This window comes from Haliotis rufescens, unplaced genomic scaffold, assembly GCF_023055435.1.
Source record: "Haliotis rufescens isolate VD_foot unplaced genomic scaffold, xgHalRufe1.0.p SCAF_6, whole genome shotgun sequence".
NCBI lineage: Eukaryota > Metazoa > Mollusca > Gastropoda > Lepetellida > Haliotidae > Haliotis > Haliotis rufescens.
The window spans coordinates 39,811,134-39,834,562 of NW_025964334.1; the positions used below are offsets into that span (position 1 = coordinate 39,811,134).

The following is a 23,429-nucleotide window of genomic DNA, read 5'->3' on the forward strand; positions in this document are numbered from 1 at the left end:
GTATCTAGGTCACAACGCCTGGTATTTTGCCTGAAACCAGTCGCACCACCATACACTTAGAGTGAACGGCGATCAGGTTTCTTATCATGCAAAACAATAGGACTTTTGAAACCAAATGTTTTACAGTGAAACCAACACCCGCATATGCCCAAAGACAATGTTACTATTTGTTTGTTTCTTGTTTCAACAACAAAAACTGTACGCATAAAACACACTACATTTCATTTAATCTTTATTCACAGAGTATTTGGTATGTTCCCAAAGTCCCCTGATGACTTTGCCTTCACTCTGCAGCGGAACATGGTCTGGTTCCCAGAGTAGTCTATCATATAGTCCCAAACATTAAAGTTACGTATGTTTAAACAAAGAAATTTACACGGTGAGCCATGAGTAATAAAGGAAGCCTCAAGTCCCTTAGAGAGCTACAAATGGGATGAATATAGGCTGTAAGAATTAAACCGGGGACGAGCTATTAGAGCTAAATAAGGGATGGCAAAAGAATGTAAGAGCTAAAAAAGCGATGCATTTAAGTTCAAATGTTTATTGTAAGATAGTTCCTAGGCCCACATGAGATGGATACAATACAGTACAAGCAGAATCACATGTTTCATTTCTGTACATTTATGATCAATAAGGCATATTTGAAATATGACATAACAGATTTGATAGCTGGATAATATGAGGTTGCCATAAGGCGAATAAATTGTTGGAGTGAGTGAGTTGGGTTTTAACAGTATTCCAGTCATATCACGGCGTGTCAGCTTAATGTTGGAGGAAAGCCCGAAGTGATGCAGGTCTCAGACGTTTACCACTTCGGTGAAACCCACGAGCACGGGTATGGTGCTGACAAACCTAGAAACCGCAATCATAGGTTTCTGGCGTGTCTAAGGGACGCAACTCTGCACAGCGAATCGCCGCGCCTCAGACGACTGGGCCACCCGTGTCCCCATTAATTGTTGGACTAACGGTCGAATTACATATTGATTTGGTTTGTGTTGCTTTCGAATATCTTTTAAGGATGTACATATAGTGGTGAAATGATACAGAATTCGATATTGTTTAGATTACAATATGTACATAATCTCTCAGATTTTGGAATTTTGTGGTGTCTCCCGATATCAATAGTAAGTCTTGTACATTTCACTCGAGCACCAGCAAAATCGGTAGCAAATGTACACAAGGTCGAATTTATTACATATTTCTCTGTTTCTAGGCTTATCTTAAAAGTGTATAATATTCATATCAAGGACTAGATGACAATATATTGGTCGGGGCGGGGATGAATATAGGCTGCTGGAGCCAAAAGGGGTGAATATAGGCTGCTAGAGCCAAAAGGGGTGAATATAGGCTGCTAGAGCCAAAGAGGGGGTGAATATAGGCTGCTAGAGCCAAAGAGGGGGTGAATATAGGCTGCTGGAGCCAAAAGGGGTGAATATAGGCTGCTAGAGCCAAAGAGGGGGTGAATATAGGCTGCTGGAGCCAAAGCGGGGATGAATATAGGCTGCTGGAGCCAAAGCGGGGATGAATATAGGCTGCTAGAGCCAAAAGGGGGTGAATATAGGCTGCTAGAACCAAAGAGGGGGTGAATATAGGCTGCTAGAGCCAAAGAGGGGGTGAATATAGGCTGCTGGAGCCAAAAGGGGTGAATATAGGCTGCTAGAACCAAAGAGGGGGTGAATATAGGCTGCTAGAGCCAAAGAGGGGGTGAATATAGGCTGCTGGAGCCAAAGCGGGGATGAATATAGGCTGCTGGAGCCAAAGCGGGGGTGAATATAGGCTGCTAGAGCCAAAAGGGGTGAATATAGGCTGCTAGAGCCAAAGAGGGGGTGAATATAGGCTGCTAGAGCCAAAGAGGGGGTGAATATAGGCTGCTGGAGCCAAAAGGGGTGAATATAGGCTGCTGGAGCCAAAGCGGGGGTGAATATAGGCTGCTGGAGCCAAAAGTGGTGAATATAGGCTGCGAGAGCCAAAGCGGGGGTGAATATAGGCTGCTGGAGCCAAAAGGGGTGAATATAGGCTGCTAGAGCCAAAAGGGGTGAATATAGGCTGCTGGAGCCAAAAGGGGTGAATATAGGCTGCTGGAGCCAAAAGGGGTGAATATAGGCTGCTAGAGCCAAAGCGGGGATGAATATAGGCTGCTGGAGCCACACAGCTGAAACAGATGCTGGCTGTGATATGAAATGACCATTAAGCATAATTTACCCTTACTTGAAAAAAATACAACATGAACATATATATATATATAAAATGGTTTATCGCAATAACCTAAACTGACGCGAAAAGAAACGTAAACAACCCACACTGGTAGTTCCTAAAAGCAGAACTGTAAAGGAAGATACTTGTATGGTCAAAAGGCATGCATTAAGAACATCATTAACGTCACGTTATGCCATGAGAATTAAGTTTGCCTAAAATGTACCCTATAGCAGTCTGAGTTGCATGCGTTGTAAGGATGAAAGGTTTGTTTTGGTCGGGATATGCAAGGATGGGGGCTGTTATATAAGGGCTTGCTTTAGCTTTTCGAATGCCTGTTGTCAATTGTTGGACCATTCGAAAGACGCGTTTTTTTCAGAAGGTTATATAGCGGGGAGGCGATGCCAGGAAAGTGTGCTACAAATTTGCGATAATACGAGGCCAAATCTAAGAAATGACGCATGTCATGGACATTGTTAGGGGGTTTGGATCAGTGTGACTGAATCTATTTTTGACGGATCGGCATGGATGTCATCTTTGCTGAAGATATGCCCTAAGTAGTTTTGACTTGTTTTGTCGCGAATTTACATTTGCTCGGTTTTAGAGTCCTGCTTCTTTGATTTTTTTGAATACTGCCTTGAAATGATTCCAGTGTTCTGAAAACGTTTTAGAAAATGTTATGATGTCATCTACATTTATTAATATGTAACGCCAATTCATTTCTTTTAATGCCTGAAAGGGTTTGCTTAAATGCCACAGGAGCATTTTTGAGGCCAAAAGGGGTGCGATTAAAAACACCATCGGATGTAATGAAGACCGACTTGTGTTTTATCTGGATGGAGTGATATTTGCCAAAAGCCACTATCACACTGAAAACGTTGGCATAGCTGTAGCTTCTATGTGGTATAATGGACATTTTCAAACGTGGCAGAGGGGAAATATAGGCTTGGTGACTGCATCAAGGCGCTTTCTCGTTTCTTAACCATGACAACGGGAGAGTGCCATTCAGAAGAACTGGGCTGAATGATACTGGCTTCTAACACACACACACACACACCCCCCCCCCCCCCCCCCCCCTATATATATAGTTATACTGTGGGGAGCTAATCGGTGTTATAGTTCCAGATGAGTGAAATGCAGTTTACACACATCATCTTTGGATTTTATGTGACCATCTATGCACAGCATGTATGTTTATGTATTGTAAACTGAAAGTCAGTCTGTCAGAGTCAGGACATTCATTTCCGTGTTATTATCACAGCGGTTAGCCCCCGGTCAGGCCTAGTCACAGTATCCGGAAGTTGCTTACATTTCAGGGAACTGTGTGTGACTCACAGAAGACTGTACATCACTAGCTACTATTACATGTATCCATCACAAATAAAATTTAGTCGACTATTAGCAAGAAAAAAATGTTGAGCAAATACAAGACATTGCTATATATTTGAAAACAAATCTGCATCATACCTACCTACCTACCTACCTACCTACCTACATACATACATACATACATACATACATACATACATACATACATACATACATACATACATACATACATACATACATCATTGATCTACTACAGCATTTGTCCCACCTGCCCATGTGCAAAAGCTTTGTCTTCTTTCTTGTACCCTTGACCATGTGGTCTTTGATACCGGGTGGGGTAGGGACTTGACCATGTGGTATTTGATACCGGGTGGGGTAGGGACTTGACCATGTGGTATTTGATACCGGGTGGGGTAGGGACTTGACCATGTGGTCTTTGATACCGGGTGGGGTAGGGACTTGACCATGTGGTATTTGATACCGGGTGGGGTAGGGACTTGACCATGTGGTATTTGATACCGGGTGGGGTAGGGACTTGACCATGTGGTCTTTGATACCGGGTAGGGTAGGGACTTGACCATGTGGTATTTGATACCGGGTGGGGTAGGGACTTGACAATGTGGTATTTGATACCGGGTGGGGTAGGGACTTGACCATGTGGTATTTGTTACCGGGTGGGGTAGGGACTTGACAATGTGGTATTTGATACCGGGTGGGGTAGGGACTTGACCATGTGGTCTTTGATACCGGGTGGGGTAGGGACTTGACCATGTGGTATTTGATACCGGGTGGGGTAGGGACTTGACCATGTGGTATTTGATACCGGGTGGGGTAGGGACTTGACCATGTGGTATTTGATACCGGGTGGGGTAGGGACTTGACCATGTGGTCTTTGATACCGGGTGGGGTAGGGACTTGACCATGTGGTCTTTGATACCGGGTGGGGTAGGGACTTGACCATAAGGTCTTTGATACCGGGTGGGGTAGGGACTTGACCATGACCAGATGATCTATTATGTTTTGTTTTATTGTTTGTTGTTTAACTAGTAACTCAGAATATTCCAACTATATGATGGCGGTCTGTAAATAATCGAGTCTTGCCTAGACAATCCAGTGGTTGACATCATAAGCATCAATTTACGTCCTATATAGGGATACAATGACATGCATCAACCAAGTTAGGAGCCAGACCACGCGATCCCGTTATTCGCCTCTTACGGCAAGCATGGGTTGCTGAAGATCAAATCCAATCCGGGTGCTCGCAGGTCTGGGGTTCGTCCGCAAACAAATCGCCACTTGAAACAGACACAATCTATCTCCGATCTCAGTGTAATAGTCAGGTATTAGACACAAGAGCAAACACAAATGTGATGGGGGATTAAAAACACATCGGTGACGTCTTTCTATTGTTTGAGCGCTCCATTATTTTTCAGGAATGGAGAGTTGATTGTGTTTAAATGTTTTGTCATAGTGTAAGAGTAGGGGTGTGTTTCAAGTGGGGGAATACCCGGGTAACTCTCCATTCCTTTAAAATAATGGGCCTCGGCTTTACTATTTTTAAATAATGGAGAGTTGACGACGTTAGAGATGACCATTCACCTGGCTGTCTTAGTGTGTCATCGTACCCTAAAGTAGTGGACGGAGGTACAACTTGTAGCGACCGTTATTTACACAGCCTGTTTTCAGTTATTTGATCCGGGTTTTTTTGCTGACAATGACGAAAACCCCATAAACTCCTATCAAACTAACGATACAATGAGGCGACCAGTCCATGTGTGGAAATACTAAGTCAGTAGATTATCTGATAGGTCATCAACAGTAAATGACTTGAGAAATTAATTCCCACGAGAAGTGCTGGTTGTTTTTACATATGCGTGCCATCCATGGGATGCGGAAGGCAGTGACACACACACTTCCGGCCAGGCTTTCTGCCCTCTGTATGCATCCCAGCATTGGCTGCTCGCCCTACTCCAGGCACCTCAGCTCTGCGTCTTGCAGTGTAAGTGAGTGTCAGTGTCAAGTCACTGTGAAATTAAGGAAGCTACGACAGTCGAATAGATCACTTTCTGGAAGGATCAGAGGACTGTGTCATATATTTGGTAGCATTCGTTGCTCAAGGTACATGAGGCAGTAATACAAATATAATACAGCGACAAAACCATTTCCATTTTCATGAGAAATCTGCTGAAAGCATAGTCGATTGTACGATACTGACTATAAAATGAACAAGCATCAATGAATCACTATCAAATTGTGTTTATACAAGGTGACAAAAACAAAACAAAAACAATAATAACCAATAAAACGTCCTAGGTTGAAAGAGCGCGACGAATATTTGACCTGTCAAAAAGGACGACCAATTACACCCAATAATTCGGTCGTATACGACATTTCAAAGACCTCTTGAGTAGGAGCATCTCCGTGCTGTCTGGACCTGCTGGAGCATATCCCAGGCGCTAGTGTTGACATGTCGGAGATGCTTCTACACAAGTCAGGATACTGTATATTAGTCCGCGGAAACTGTAATGTGACCGACATGTAACATCCTGTGCATGCTCCTGTGCAGGCCCCGTGGTTTCAGGTGATGGTGACGTGCATCGTCCAGCCGACCCATATGACCGCCACAGCGGACAGAGAAGACACAGCCATGGAACCTGGGGAGGACATGCAACGTTCTTTAATACACACATGATATGATCACGTACTATGTCCCTTACAAGGGCCATCATTCAACGGAATCAAATTTGCTTTCTGATTAGGTCCCTATCTCGGACTATAACATCAAAATTTACTTCAAGGGGCAACACAAGAGAGCAGTGATTCAACCTTTTCTGAAAACGGTCCATGAATTTGACGGAAGTGTTGTATCGAAAGGTGGCTCAAGGTTCACGTCTACAGTCCCTCATTGTCCACACCTGGCACTAAACCTACCTCTCCACACAAAGCAACATCAGTATTGATACTGGTAACTACAAGAACGGGGAACTGGCCACAATGTAGGGTCTGCTCTATTTCTAAAGGTCCGATTGCACAAAGCGACTATCATAAATCTATGTTAAGGTACTGAATTTGCAATATGGTAGCGTTAAGATCCCTTTGTGCAAAGGAACCCTGGTTAGTTCCTGGTTGTACCTGGGTAGCCCCTGGTTAGTACCTCGTTACAATTTGTTAAAACCTGGTTAGCACCTGCTAAGCACCTCGATAGTACCTGGTTAGTACCTGCTTTGCACCTGGTTACTATTTGGCCAGCACCTGGTTAGAACCTGATTAGCATCTAGCTAGTACCTGGTTAGTACCTATTTAGCATCTGTTAGAACCTGGTTAGTACCTAGTTAGCACCTTGTTAGCACCTGGTTATTACCTCGAAAGTACCTAGTTAGTAGATAGTACCTAGATAACACCTGGTTAGTACCTGGTTAGTACATGGTTTATACTTGGCCAGTCCTGGTTAGTACCTAGTTAGCATCTGTTAGAACCTGGTTAGCACCTGGTTAGTACCTGGTTAGTACCTAGTTAGCACCTTGTTAGCACCTGGTTATTACCTCGAAAGTACCTAGTTAGTAGATAGTACCTAGATAACACCTGGTTAGTACCTGGTTAGTACATGGTTTATACTTGGCCAGTCCTGGTTAGTACCTAGTTAGCATATGTTAGAACCTGGTTAGCACCTGGTTAGTACCTGGTTAGCACCTGGTTAGTACCTGGTTAGTACCTCGATAGTACCTGGTCAGCATCTGGTTAGCACCTTGTCAGTACCTGGTTACTACCTGGAGATAGCACCTGGTTAGTACCTAGATAGTACCTGGTTAGTACCTGGTTAGCACCTGGTTTGTATCTAGTTAGCACCTTGTTAGCACCTGCTTATTACCTCGATAGTACCTCGACAGTACCTGGTTAGTACCAGGTTAGCACTTGGTAGGCACCTGGTTAGTACCCAGTTAGTACCTGATTAGCACCTGGTTAGTACCTGGTCAGTATCTGGTTAGTGCCTGGTTAGTAGCTGGTTAGCACCTGGTTAGTACCCGGATAGTACCTGGTTAGCACCTGGTAAGCATCTGGTCAGTATCTGGTTAGAACCTGTTCAGTATCTGGTTAGTGCCTGGTTAGTATCTGGTTAGCACCTGGTTAGCCTGATTGAAATGGCATCTTCACACAGGACACAGTGCCTAGTCCTACACGTGAAGTAGCCACCAGACACTGGATTGTAGAACTGTATTTGCATGCGCAACCAATGATGATTATATTTAGAAGATATCCGCTACTTACTGTCAGTGCCTGAAGATGAGGTTCCCACACCTGAAAGAGATTTGAAAATATATGTCAAAACTATTCACTATCCCTTTCATCTAGATGCACCACTGTTGCGTGTTGTCAGTCCTTGGCAGAGAACGAATAGGAAGGGTATAAGCTGATTCAACGCAACAAGGTGTTGAGGGGATGTAGACCATTTGGCAATCATCGCCCACAATTAAAGAAAGGGTCACATTGTACCATATACACAGATGTTATATACTCCTGGTTTTTATTTAGCACCTTCTGTTTTTTCGACCATGTATGTCTAACAACACGGTATAAAGTCTAAAATCCAGTCTTATTTTTCAGGAAATATGTAAAACTGCCTGAGTGAAAAAGTCAATATACATAATGACTGACATTTTCAGTCGGTATACTGATTATAGACATGGACTGTGACATATATGTAACAATGAAACAAGCCCAGAAGGTGTTACGTGTTCTCCACCTTGGGGGTTAGATGCATCCCTTGTCGAGTCCTCTTCCTCAGCTGGAGGGGTGGTGGGGAACGTCCCTGGTATTTGCGAACTCGACTTCTTCATTTCAGTGGAAGATCTCGTTCCATATCCGGTGTGATCTGTTGATTGGGTGGAGGTCTTCCTGGATTGATGAAAACCTGGCGAACCTTCTGTGGACAGTCCTGGAAGAATGGAAAGGGGGGTAACTCGGGAGGTTCTCGTGTTTGTTACTAGACTCTTGTATTTTGTACTGGTAATTTGAGACGTAAGTTTTGATGTGGGTACTGTGACGTCATCTGTGGAGGATATTGGTAGCTCAGTGACCCGCGGTGTGCTTGAAGGATGTCGTCTGACAACTGTGGACATGTACTTCGTTGTGGACCTAGTGACGTGGTTTGCGTTCGTCGTGGCCTCAGTAACGGTCTCCCGGCGGGATGCGGTTGAGGATGGGACGAGGGTCTGTCTGTCTGTTGAGGACACTGGCGGAACACTTGTACCCTTCAGGCGCGTGGACGTGACGTCTGTGGTCTGGGTATCTGTCATTTCAGTACGATTGATGCGTGCAGACGACATCGTGGGAACACTTGTACCCTTCGAGCGCGTGGACGTGACGTCTGTGGTCTGGGTATCTGTCATTTCAATACGATTGTTGCGTGCAGACGACATCGTGGGGACACTTGTACCCTTCGAGCGCGTGGACGTGACGTCTGTGGTCTGGGTATCTGTCATTTCAATACGATTGTTGCGTGCAGACGACATCGTGGGAACACTTGTACCCTTCGAGCGCGTGGACGTGACGTCTGTGGTCTTGGTATCTGTCAGTTCAAAACGATTTGTGCTTTGTATGTAAGGGGTGGCAGCTGTTGCCGAGGGGGAACTTTCGAGTTGACTGGTTCCGTCAGTTTCTGGGATCCCGCGTGTAGGCGCTATAACAGAAAGCGGCACATGGACACTGTTCTCATTTAACATGGCGTCCACCACATATGCACAGCCAGGGGGAGGGTACACGCGGGAAGCATGCTAATGCACAGACACATGCTTTCAAGGACAGTCAAGAATGGTGATAACTGCGTTGGACCAATAACGGGTTGTTCTGCATCCTCTTGCAAGCGTCATGCGCCAAACACTGTGCTGGGTAGGTAGGTAGGTAGGTGGGTGGGTAGGTCAAATGACGGCGAGCAATGATTGTCAAGTGTACGTCCACGGGGCTAATACACTGCCCGACATGCAGCAATAACACCAGGGAGACACATGGTCCGAGCATTCCAATATGTAATGAAGACCAACGTAGTTATTGTTTGAAACACCTGAACGTAATGAAAGACAAAGGAAGCATGCAAATCAATTTCGTTTACCTGATTCTGAAATACGAGCGGTAATTTCCTTAAGAACAGCTGAAACATATATATGATGAAGTTACTGTCTGCCATGTCATGTTAGTTACACAAGCCCAAGGGGATTCCAGGCTAGGATTGCTTCCACTAACCTATGCTTGTCGTTACAGGCGATTTATGTATTATCAAATCAGGCGCTCGTCCTCGGATAACGGGTCATCGTACCTCGACGGCGTGGATCGTTGATCAATGCTCATAACATCAATCACTGGATTGTTTATACAGATTATATATAGGCCGTCATCAGATAGCTGAAATATTGCTGAGTGCGGCGTTAAACAACAAACAAAACATATCTTATCAATCACAGCCTCGTGGATGTTTACTCGGGGTCATGAACAGGGCACATGATGAAAGTGACAGACTGGATACATACCTGTGCAGTTATATTCTGTATCTATATTCGACACTGACTGTTCTACTCCGGAATTGTCGATGTTTCCGACGCACACACGTCTGGCATTCAGGGCACAGGTTCTGTAGCTGACCACTGACCTAGAGTGGGAGAGTGATTAACACTGCTTAATTAAGAACTGACTTCATTTTGTGAACAGCTGGCTGGACCACCAACAATGTCATGACTGATTCACACACATAGGTTGCACCAGCCAGATTAATCATTTCAGCAATATCCTCACAACCACATCAACCAGTATGCCGGACAGTGAAGACACCGCTGCACACTCCACTGCAACGTTTACGTTATCATCTTCTACCACACTAACATCGGCGGGGGTGGAGAAAACTAACCCTGAAGCAGACCTATTAACACAGTAGTGGTGTGCACACTAAATCCCACACCTCGCTAACACATCGTGTTATAAGAGAAACACTGTTCAAAGAGGCGTTATACCTAAATCAATCATCCACACTAAAAATAAATTTGTAGGTTTGTAGGACCATCCATATTTTAATGTGTTTCTCATCTCCAACATCAGCCAATGAGAGAACGGGCCAAACAAAATATTTTTTCAAAACCAAGAAAACTATAAAAACTGTTTTTCAATAATTGTGTAGCTTATTTTACGACATTTTAAAGTTTAAAACATTTGGTACCTGTCTTTAAAGTAATTTATGACGTAGATCGAGTCACTTTGCTTCGGAAACGAATTTTTAATAAACATAGCTGAAGAAAAATCAAGCTGAGCTGGGCTTTTAATGAATGTGCAATGATTGTAGTGTATTTTTTTATCAGATAAGGGAAAAAGTCCACAGCGGCGGTGAACATTGAGATGCGGAAACTTTTTTTTATTATTTCATGTCGGATTGAAGATTCAGGGCGGCCGGGAGATGGGAAACACAGGAAAGATACGGACGTCCTGGTAGGTTGTATGTCGAACTTTACCGGCAGATGACGACGTGATCGGAACTGCTGAAGCCGGGAAAGACTTTCACCCCACAGTCATCTAACTGCGTGCAACCACTGTTGAACTGTGATATGACAGGAGTAACTGTGCACACTGAAATCAACATAGGTGATAAAACATCTTAAGTATACATGACACTACATTTACACTATATGACACTATACATGACACTACATGACACTACATGATACAATACATGACAATCTTCATGACACTACATGACGCTACATGACACTATACATGACTATATGACATTTTACATGACACTATGCGGAATATTGCTGAGTGCGGCGTTATGCAACAAACTAACATGACACTATAAATGACACTACACGATACTATACATGACACTACATAACACAATACATGATACTCCATGTAACTATTCATGACACTGTACATGACACTATACATGACACTATACATGAAACTATATGACACTGTACATGACACTATACATGCTACTATGCATGAAACTATATGACACTATACATGACACCATACATGACACTGTACATGACACTGTACATGACACTGTACATGACACTATAGGACACTGTACATGACACCATACATGACACTGTACATGACACTGTACATGACACTATATGACACTGTACATGACACTATACATGAAACTATATATGACACTGTACATGACACTATACATGAAACTATATGACACTGTACATGATACTATACATGAAACTGTATGACACTGTACATGATACTACACGACACTATACATGACACCATACATGACACTGTACATGACACTGTACATGACACTATATGACACTGTACATGACACTATACATGAAACTATATGACACTGTACATGATACTATACATGAAACTATATGACACTGTACATGACACTATACATGAAACTATATGACACTGTACATGGCACTGTACATGACACTATACATGGCACTGTATGACACTGTATATGACACTATACATGAAACTATATGACACTGTACATGATACTATACATGAAACTATATGACACTGTACATGATACTATACATGAAACTATATGACATTGTACATGACACTACACGACACTATACATGACACTGTACATGACACTGTACATGACACTATATGACACTGTACATGACACTATACATGAAACTATATGACACTGTACATGATACTATAAATGAAACTATATGACACTGTACATGACGCTATACATGAAACTATATGACACTGTACATGACACTATACATGACACCATACATGACACTGTACATGATACTATACATGACACCATACATGACAATGTACATGACACTATACATGACACCATACATGACACTGTACATGACACTATACATGACACCATACATGACACTGTACATGACACTATACATGAAACTTTATGACACTGCACATGACACTATACATGACACCATACATGACACTGTACATGACAATATACATGAAACTTTATGACACTGTACATGACACTATACATGACACCATACATGACACTGTACATGACAATATACATGAAACTTTATGACACTGTACATGATACTATACATGACACCATACATGACAATGTACATGACACTATACATGACACCATACATGACACTGTACATGACACTATACATGACACCATACATGACACTGTACATGACAATATACATGAAACTATATGACACTGTACATGACACTATACATGAAACCATATGACACTGTACATGACACTATACATGAAACTATATGACACTGTACATGACACTGTACATGACACTATACATGACACTATATGACACTGTACATGACACTGTACATGACTCTCTACATGACACTACATGACACTATACATGACACCATATATGACACTGTACATGACACTATACATGAAACTTTATGATACTGTACATGACACTATACATGATACTATACATGAAACTATATGACACTGTACATGACACTGTACATGACACTATACATGAAACTATATGACACTGTACATGACGCTATACATGATACTATACATGACACTACATGACACTATACATGATACTATACATGACACTACATGGCACTAGACCCGTGAAGATATGTGGTAGAATAGGCCTTCAGCAACCCATATTTGCCGTAAAAGGCGACTATGCTTGTCTAAAGAGGCGACTAACGGGATCGGTTTGTCATGCTCGGTGACTTGGTTGATGCATGTCATTGTTCCCATTTGCGTGGATCGATGCTCATGATGTCAATCAATTGACTCGATTATTTTCAGGCACCCGTCATATAGCTGGAATATTGCTGAGTGCGGCGTTAAACAACAAACAAACAAACAAACAAACATGTCACTATAAATGACACTACATGACCCTATAATTGACACTACATGACGCTATACATGATCAGATTCATGACACTGTAGATGACGCTATACATGACACCATACGTAACACTGTAAATGACACTGTACATGACACTATACATGAAACTACATGTCACTGTAGATGACACTACATGACACTATACATGAGACTACATAACACTGTAGATGACACTATACATGACAGTGTAGATGACACTACATGAGACACTACGTAACACTCTAAATGACACTATACATGACAAAATTCGTGACAAAATTTGTCACTGTAGATGACACTACATGATACTATACATGACACTACATAACACTGTAGATGACACTTAACATTACACTGTAGATGACACTACATGACACTATACGTAACACTCTAAATGACACTATACATGACAAATTCATGACACTACTTGTTACTGTAGATGGCACTACATGACACTATACATGACACTACATAACACTGTAGATGACACTATACATGACACTGTAGATGACGCTATACATGACAAAATCCATGACACTACTTGTCACTGTAGATGACACTACATGACACTATACATGACAAAACATAACACTGTAGATGACACTATACATGACACTGTAGATGACGCTATACATGACACTCTACGTAACACACTAAATGACTCTCTACATGACTCTACATGACACTGTAGATGACAATGTACATGTCGGTTTAGTTGTATTCCCTAAATTTAAATAATCGACCAAATTCAAATCTCCAGTTTCACAATTTGTTTCCTCCTTGAATCGAAATTAATGTTTCGTGTTGTAATTTGAAACCTCAAGCCTCCATGTAAATAGACCGCCTCCGTGGTCTAGTGGTAGAGCGTCCGCCCGGATAGCGGAAGGTCCGGGGTTTCGATCCCCGTCCGTGTCATACCAAAAGACGTCAAACTCTGGCTGGCTGGCCGGACTAGCACTATAAAATAGGCATTAGTACGGACTAGTAGAAGCAGTCACACACACACATGTGTATGTACGTCTCTATATAAGTGCGGGGGCACGGGTGGCCCAGTCGTCTAAGGCGCCGCCATTCGCTGTACTGAGTTGCGTTCCTTGGGCACGCCAGAAACCTATGGTTGTGGGTTTCGAATTCCGGTTGGCCCCGATTATGTTTCTAGGTTTGTCAGCACCATACCCGTGCTCGTGGGTTTCACTGAAGTGGTAAACGTCTGAGACATGCATCACTTCGGGTTTTCCCGACAGCTATCAAGCTGACACGCCGAGATATAACTGTAATACTGTTCAAAGCGGCGTTAAACCCAACTCACTCACTCATTCACTCACTTTAAGTGCAATACTCGTTGACGCGACGTTAAACCCATTAAACCTCACATCTATCTAAATATATATTTCAACTCTGCATGTCCTATGTTACTTTTTTATGCGTCTCCTGGTTATCACGGTCACATCTGAGTTGCTCTTAATACATCTGCAGTATTTTGATTAATATTATGATTAAAATATAATCTCGCACAGGTTTTGCTAAAATCTCCTTACTCGACCTAACTCGACCAAGTCGGCTGGATTTAGAACTAAGCACATCACATTTGAGGACTTGTTTAGACACAAACCCCTTTTGCTCCATGTTTTGCTCGTGAAGATGAGGCCTATGTGAACTTTGACTACACTGACTTACGAAGTCGAATTTGAAGTAGTGTTTCAGAAACAAGGAGTTATGAATATAGCTAAAACCAGTCTCAGTCATTTTTATAGGTTTCTTACCTTAATTCCATTGATGGATTTACATAAGATATTACTATAATTTGAATTAGCGTCACATTAGATTTAGACATTTGTCCAAGCTATTATGTCGAAATCACGAAGTGTAACTTGCTTGTCACACCTGGCCTTCCAACATTGTTTATAGCTGTGGAAGTTCGACAGTCGGTAAGGATTTTGATTTCTGGGTTTCTTCGTAATCAAATCTAGTCCTGAACCAACAGAAGTTAGAGAAGTTATCGCCCAGCAACTGATAATAGTAATATAGTCAGGACAGACGCTTTACCGACGTTTCGGCTCTACTGGACAACGACAAGACGACTAAGGTAATTCACAGCCTAACACAAACATAAAACACTCAGTGATGTCAAAGGTTTCCAAATACAATAATGAACACCACCGTGTTTCACTCGCAAAGACACAGCGAACCACTTACTGGTCAATCAACAATGAGTTAACAATCGGTGATATTATGATAGAGAAATAAATACTCACTAAAACACAAAAACATAAGATGTGTCCAAACTGCCATGACAAGGGGTGATATATGAACCGTTACTGTCTGTATTAGATGACTGTTGTGACCATGTCGTCCCTCCCTCACTATTCTACTTCCTAGGGAAGTCAGACACAGGAATCAACGTGAGCAATTCCGCCGACAACACACGATGTGGGTTAGTCATACACCATGTGAACTGGGGCTGTTTTCAAAGTCTGTACCACGTTTCATGTACCTCCCCAGTAACAGTATTTAGCAGCTGTTGTGTAGCCCAGACTTGTTGTAACATGGTATAAGGAAGGGGGAAATAACGACATGGATTGTTTTAACGATGAAATGGAAATATTTCTTCCTAATAACCTAATAAGCCTTACTGAAACCGAATCCACTTGTAACCAACACCACATTGAAATCTGTATGTTCACGGTGTGTGTGTGTGTGTGTGTGTGTGTGTGTGTGTGTACCGGGATGTGTGTGTGCCAGGCATGCGTGTATATATCCAGCAGTGGCGTACCCGATCATGTGTCTAGTCTTGTCATAGTATGTTTAATCTCCTGGGTTATAAGTGTTGGGAACACTGACACACATCTCTCTGAGCACACTGACACACATCTCTCTGAGCACACTGACACACATCTCTCTGAGCACACTGACACACATCTCTCTGAGCACTCTGACACACATCTCTCTGTGCATACTGACACACATCTCTCTGAGCACACTGACACACATCTCTCTGAGCACTCTGACACACATCTCTCTGTGCATACTGACACACATCTCTCTGAGCACAATGACACACATCTCTCTGTTGCACACTGACACACATCTCTCTGTGCATACTGTCACACATCTCTCTGTGCATACTGACACACATCTCTCTGTGCATACTGACACACATCTCTCTGAGCACACTGACACACATCTCTCTGTGCACACTGACACACATCTCTCTGTGCATACTGACTCACATATCTCTGAGCACACTGACACACATCTCTCTGTGCATACTGTCACACATCTCTCTGTGTGCATACTGTCACACATCTCTCTGTGTGCATACTGTCACACATCTCTCTCTGTGCATACTGACACACATCTCTCTGTGTGCATACTGTCACACATCTCTCTCTGTGCATACTGACACACATCTCTCTGTGGACCCACTGTCACACATCTCTCTGAGCACACTGACACACATCTCTCTGTGCATACTGACACATATCTCTCTGTGCATACTGACACACATCTCTGTGTGCATACTGACATACATCTCTCTCTGTGTATACTGACACACATCTCTGTGTGCATACTGACAAACATCACTCTGTGTGCATACTGTCACACATCTCTCTGTGTGCATACTGACACACATCTCTCTGTGTGCATACTGACACACATCTCTCTGTCTGCATACTGACACACATCTCTGTGTGCATACTGACACACATCTCTCTCTGTGCATACTGTCACACATCTATCTGTGTGCATACTGTCACACATCTCTCTCTGTGCATACTGACACACATCTCTCTGTGTGCATACTGACACACATCCCTCTATGTGCATACTGTCACACATCTCTCTGTGTGCATACTGTCACACATCTCTCTCTGTGCATACTGGCACACATCTCTCTCTGTGCATACTGACACACATCTCTCTCTGTGCATACTGTCACACATCTCTCTGTGTGCATACTGTCACACATCTCTCTGTGTGCATACTGACACACATCTCTCTGTGTGCATACTGTCACACATCTCTCTCTGTGCATACTGACACACATCTCTCTGTGTGCATACTGTCACACATCTCTCTGACCACACTGACACACATCTCTCTGTGCATACTGACACATCTCTCTGTGCATACCGACACACATCTCTGTGTGCATACTGACATACATCTCTCTCTGTGCACACTGTCAGACATCTCTCTGTGCATACTGAAACACATCTTTCTGTGTGCATACTGTCACACATCTCTCTCTGTGCATACTGTCACACATCTCTCTGTATGCATACTGTCACACATCTCTCTGTGTGCATACTGACACACATCTCTCTGTGTGCATACTGTCACACATCTCTCTCTGTACATACTGACACACATCTCTCTGTGTGCATACTGTCACACATCTCTCTCTCTGTGCATACTGTCACACATCTTTCTCTGTGTATACTGACACACATCTCTCTGAGCACACAGACACTCATCTCTCTGTGTGCATACTGTCACACATCTCTCTGTGTGCATACTGACACACATCTCTCTGTGTGCATACTGTCACACATCTCTCTCTGTACATACTGACACACATCTCTCTGTGTGCATACTGTCACACATCTCTCTCTCTGTGCATACTGTCACACATCTCTCTCTGTGTATACTGACACACATCTCTCTGAGCACACAGACACTCATCTCTCTGTGTGCATACTGTCACACATCTCTCTGAATACACTGACACACATTATTATTGAAATATTTTGCCTGTCGAAGTGGGCCTTTTCACACGGAATCAGCGGGAGATTTTCCGTTGTTTTGAGAAGGGTTTAGTGGGTGGTATAAGGTGTGTTTAAATGTTCAGAGTAACATTCAGTACTACATCTACTTACATTGGAAAGCTAGCTTCTCGTCACCACCAGGTGGGAAGATACACGCAGAACCACTTTCCGCCGCTGACACACATCTCACTGAGCACACTGACATACATCACTCTTAGCACACTGACAAACAGCTATGTGTGCATACTGACACACATCTCTCTGTGCATACTGACACACATCGCTCTCTGTGCATACTGTCACACATCTCTCTGTGCATACTGACACACATCTCACTGGGCATACTGTCACACATCTCTCTGTGCATACTGACACACATCTATCTTTGCACACTGACTCATCTCTCTGTGCATACTGACACACATCGCTCTGTGTGCATACTGACACACATCTTTCTGAGCACACTGACACACATTATTATTGACATATTTTGCCTGTCGAAGTGGGCCTTTTCACGCGGAATCAGCGGGAGATTTTCCGTTGTTTTGAGAAGGGTTCAGTGGGTGGTATAAGGTGTGTTTAAATGTGTAGAGTAACAGTCAGTACTACATCTACTTACACTGGAAGGCTAGCTTCTCGTCACCACCAGGTGGGTAGATACACGCAGAACCACTTTCCGCCGCTGCTGTCGACGTTTGGTCAGTTGTTGCAGAGGTTGAAGTCACAGACGTTGTAACCAGCTCGCCTGTCACTTCCGGTAAAAGGCTTGTCACAGGAGGTAAGGTATCCCGGCGGTACTGTGTAAAAAGGTCGGCTTCAGGGGTCGTCTTCTCCATCCCCACGGATGTTAGTGTCGTTGCCGATGATACTGTAGCCGTTGCAGAGGATGGTGCAGCGGTGTCTTCACTGTCCGGCATGATGTTTCCTGTGGTTGAATCTACCGTTGCAGGGACACTTGCTGAAATGGTTTAAAGTATGGCTTGTACAACCTAGGTGTGTGAATTTGTAACTGTTGATCCGTGACACTGTCGGTTTGTTACGATTAAACATGGCTGCAATTGCATCCATATTGAAAATGTGAGTCCATTACGTAATCATTTCAACATGTATCAATAAGACAATACCAAGTTGCCTGCCGTCTGTCTGTGTCAGAGAGTCCGACGTCTCTCAGGTTGTCTGTTTATTGTGTGTATTCGTCATACAGCCTGACGTCTGTCCGTTAGGTTCTCCCTCGTCTGTTGCAAGTTTGTTAGATTGCTGTTTCGTATGGATGGTTATCATTTAATATGGTCATGCTCGCGGAACTATTTTGGTACCGTCAGCACAAGCATTTAACCATCCAGATGTTGATGTGTGTGTGGTTTATGTAGGTAATACATTTATGTAAGTGTCAACATACCTATCACTATGCGTTTTACCACCCACCCATCACCCTTTGAAAAGACTATTTCGGGCGCAGAGACAAAAATACACACCAATACAGACGTTTATGAAATACCTGTTTTTGTATACCGTCAAGTAGATCATCCATTGCATCATATCTCGACCATCTTATATGTACACGGAACACCATTTAGGGCTGTTAGACCTACTTTGATGTTATTGTACACGGAACACCATTTAGTGATGTTAGACCTACTTTGATGTTATTGTACACGGAACACCAGTTAGTGATGTTAGACCTACTTTGATGTTATTGTACACGGAACACCAGTTAGTGATGTTAGACCTACTTTGATGTTATTGTACACGGAACACCAGTTAGTGATGTTAGACCTACTTTGATGTTATTGTACACGGAACACCAGTTAGTGATGTTAGACCTACTTTGATGTTATTGTACACGGAACACCAGTTAGTGATGTTAGACCTACTTTGATGTTATTGTACACGGAACACCATTTAGTGTTGTTAGACCTACTCGTGTAGAAGGCTGAGCAGAGCGTGGAGTATCTCATGTTGGCGAGGTTGAAGGCCTCTACGACGTATCCTCTCTCTGCTACCCCACAAGAAGCACTCGCGCCCCGGGCACATGCAAGGTAGTCTCTCAGACCTCTGCAATATAAACTGCCGTTCAACAGAAACTCTACATTGTTAAATTATATGTGTAATACCTTGGCTAAAGGAAGCGGAATTCAGGTTCAAAACGATTGGACATTATCTGCCTATTAGGAATGCGTGCATTTTGAGAAATAGTGAGATATCATGTACGGGCTTAAAATGAGTAGAGGGTGTAAAAGCAGTTGGATCCCACAGCAATTCTTTTTGCACGCAAGACAGATGCCAGTTATCAACAAAACAGACAGACAGAGTTGTCTTGGAATTGGACTATGCAGATCCATATTGACAAACAGCTCTGGTACAGCAGACTGACCTATGCCAGACGATCTGAGCGACACCACCAGGAACACAAGCGACAGGCCACGAAGCAGTAGATCACGCTTGACCACCCGCAAGAGGACTGCAATCTGCGCATGTTACATCTGCGCAACCATTTCCTGGCGGTGACGTCATCGTCGTTGGCGGAACTGGGACGCCGCATGTCAGACCCTTATGTCAAGACGATTACTTACTGCAGGAAATCGGGCCAACATAGCCAACCGTGAAAATGCCTTGACCTGTCAACGTCGGTGTAAAGCGGTCAGTGGTCTCGAACTGTGCGACGTTGGCAGCGACGTGATTGTTCAAGAGTACAATTCAGCGACGAGAGCAGGTTCAACTCGTATGCTGGTGTATCCACGCAGACGCGAACACCGATAGGTTATCCCTTTTGGGGGCGGTGGCGTCGCTTGGGATTTGTGGTGAAATGTTCATCATCCGTGGAAATTTGAACGCATAGGGATACACAGTTTGGCATCCATGCAGGCAAAGATGGTGTAATATCCGGAATCCGTGTAGGCATAAATGATACACAAACAGGTATCCATGCACATACAGGGGGTCTCCAATCGGAGGACAGAGGGTATAAGACCGGGTATTTATGCAGGCATAGACGATATAAGACCGGGTATCCAAGCAGGCATATAGGGTATAAGACCGGGTATCCAAGCAGGCATAGAGGGTATAAGACCGGGTATCTATGCAGCCATAGAGGATATAAGACCAGGTATCCAAGCAGGCATAGAGGGTATAAGACCGGGTATCTATGCAGCCATAGAGGATATAAGACCGGGTATCCAAGCAGGCATAGAGGGTATAAGACCGGGTATCTATGCAGCCATAGAGGATATAAGACCAGGTATCCAAGCAGGCATAGAGGGTATAAGACCGGGTATCTATGCAGCCATATAGGATATAAGACCAGGTATCCAAGCAGGCATAGAGGGTATAAGACCAGGTATCCAAGCAGGCATAAAGGGTAAAAGACCGGGTATAAATGCACGCATGTAGGGTATAAGACCGGGTATCCATGCAGAAATAGGACTTGGTATCCATGCAGGCTTAAATTCTGATACCCATGCAGGCAAAGATGTCATAAGACTGGGTTTACATACAGTTGGTTCTTAAAACGAGGACGTTGATCTACCTACCGACAGAGGCGGGGTGTGTCAGCGCCGTGTGCGCCCAGTACAGACTCCATCCGAGTTTGGCACATTGTTAATGCTGGACATCCCCAGGCGCTGTGTGGAGACATTACAGCCAGGGCTAGAGGTACTGAAGCAGGGGAAACAGCAACAGTTAGAGCATGTCCGCCGTTCACAAAACGACCGTAGCGCTCCCATACTTTTCGTTGAGAATTCCACTCCAACTGTAGAATAAACTTAGTCTATGTGTCCTAAAGCCAGAACACGATAGTCTGGAGTGTATATCATGTTGTTTTGATTGATCCATTAAAGGGACAAGAACTCGAGTAGTTTTACATTGCAAACAAAGTTATGTAGTTGTGCAGGGCCACCTACAAGTGCCTCCAGATTATGGCCAAGAGACATGGCTTTCGGTACGTGCTAATCGGCAAATTCACCGTATATTGCTTTTGTAGGAGAGACAGAATCGTACACAATAAATTGTACGAAACATTTAATGGACGAATGCTCGGATGGCTGGAAGGACTGATGAGATCCCAATCAGAATTTGATATGTACTTACGATAAAACACAACTTTGCATGACTATTGAAACGTGAGCAAGTTAAACCATATGTCGCACTCCGGACAGGCAGGCAGTGACAAGACATAGGCATCACGTCGCGAACAGTCTAACGTGTTGTAGTGGAATCGGTACAATCGCAACAATCGCAGATACCGCCGATCTTGAGTATATATGATCACATTACCTTCCACCTACAATTGAAACCAGGACTTACACTTGGGAAACAGTATACTATTGATACGTGAAGGTTAATTGAGCTGAAACAGGGGGACTCACAATCAGGTGTCTTTGCCTATCAAAGTCTCGACTTGAATGCATGTAATAAGCGAGCAACTGATACACCGCCCCTGTGTATGTGGGAACTTGGCTCGGGGCAAGATGATGAATGCATCATTTACATAGAGACGATGTATCATTTCATATATAACCCTGCCATCTAAGCCTTAACTGAAAGTGGAACCGCTTCATGCAGTACAGGACCGCCCTTCCGCGATTATCCAGTGTATTTTTTATGCCCATTCCATTCTGATAATTACCCCGGACCCCTTCATTTCGACTATCTCTAACAGAATAAATCTCGCTCGTGTGAGTATTTTGATTGGATGGCTATGCATTACGACGTGTCGTCTCAAAACGACGCCTTGGTGTGATATCATATAGAATGGCGATATAATACACTAGAGAACGGAGGATGTGGACTACAGTTGGGGCTGAATCTGATCCATGCTGTCGCAGCATTAGAAAATTCTTACTTGAAAATAAAAGTCTGGGGTCCGGCATTCTGTATCTTCCCACCACAAGCTGCCTCGCACTGAATGGGAATTAGTGTTTAAGGGTTTAGCGCACACGTTTCACGGCAGTATACGCAGGGCGTTGACGTACAGGATATCTGTGTGCGCATTTCCCTTTCACGTCTACAGCATGAGCCGTGTTCAGGGCTTCGTCTGTCTCTGTCCTTATGCAGACGATATGATTCTTCGAATTCACTGATTAAACGTAAGGGGAAACTTGTCACTTGGTGTAGATCAACACGTGGATCAGTGGGCATGGACGTGTGGTGGATGGACGTGTGGGCATGGACGTGTGGGGGATGGACGTGTGGTGGATGGACGTGTGGGCATGGACGTGTGGTGGATGGACGTGTGGTGGATGGACGTGTGGGCATGGACGTGTGGGTATGGACGTGTGTG

The 23,429-nt window shown here is 43.6% G+C and overlaps 1 protein-coding gene across 4 annotated transcripts; it reads right to left on the reverse strand.

Annotated features, from left to right (window-relative positions):
- Positions 1-5,762: 5,762 nt before the first annotated feature.
- Positions 5,763-23,139, reverse strand: LOC124123819 (mucin-5B-like). 4 transcript variants are annotated; one of them, XM_048386114.1, is made up of 11 exons: positions 22,992-23,138; positions 21,682-21,805; positions 20,073-20,206; positions 18,771-19,109; positions 11,013-11,127; positions 10,044-10,162; positions 9,629-9,667; positions 9,089-9,199; positions 8,264-8,995; positions 7,789-7,818; positions 5,763-6,176 (listed from the first exon to the last, which is right to left on the reverse strand). In XM_048386114.1, the coding sequence occupies exons 1-11, from the start codon at positions 23,017-23,019 to the stop codon at positions 6,100-6,102; spliced, it is 1,848 nt and encodes a 615-aa protein (XP_048242071.1). In that variant the 5' UTR covers positions 23,020-23,138; the 3' UTR covers positions 5,763-6,099. The 4 variants fall into 4 exon arrangements, with proteins under 4 accessions (XP_048242071.1, XP_046342955.2, XP_046342954.2 ...); XM_046486999.2 differs by lacking the exon at positions 9,089-9,199 and having other exon boundaries at positions 8,264-8,455; positions 22,992-23,139; XM_046486998.2 differs by having other exon boundaries at positions 8,264-9,199.
- Between the last annotated feature and the right edge of the window lie 290 nt (positions 23,140-23,429).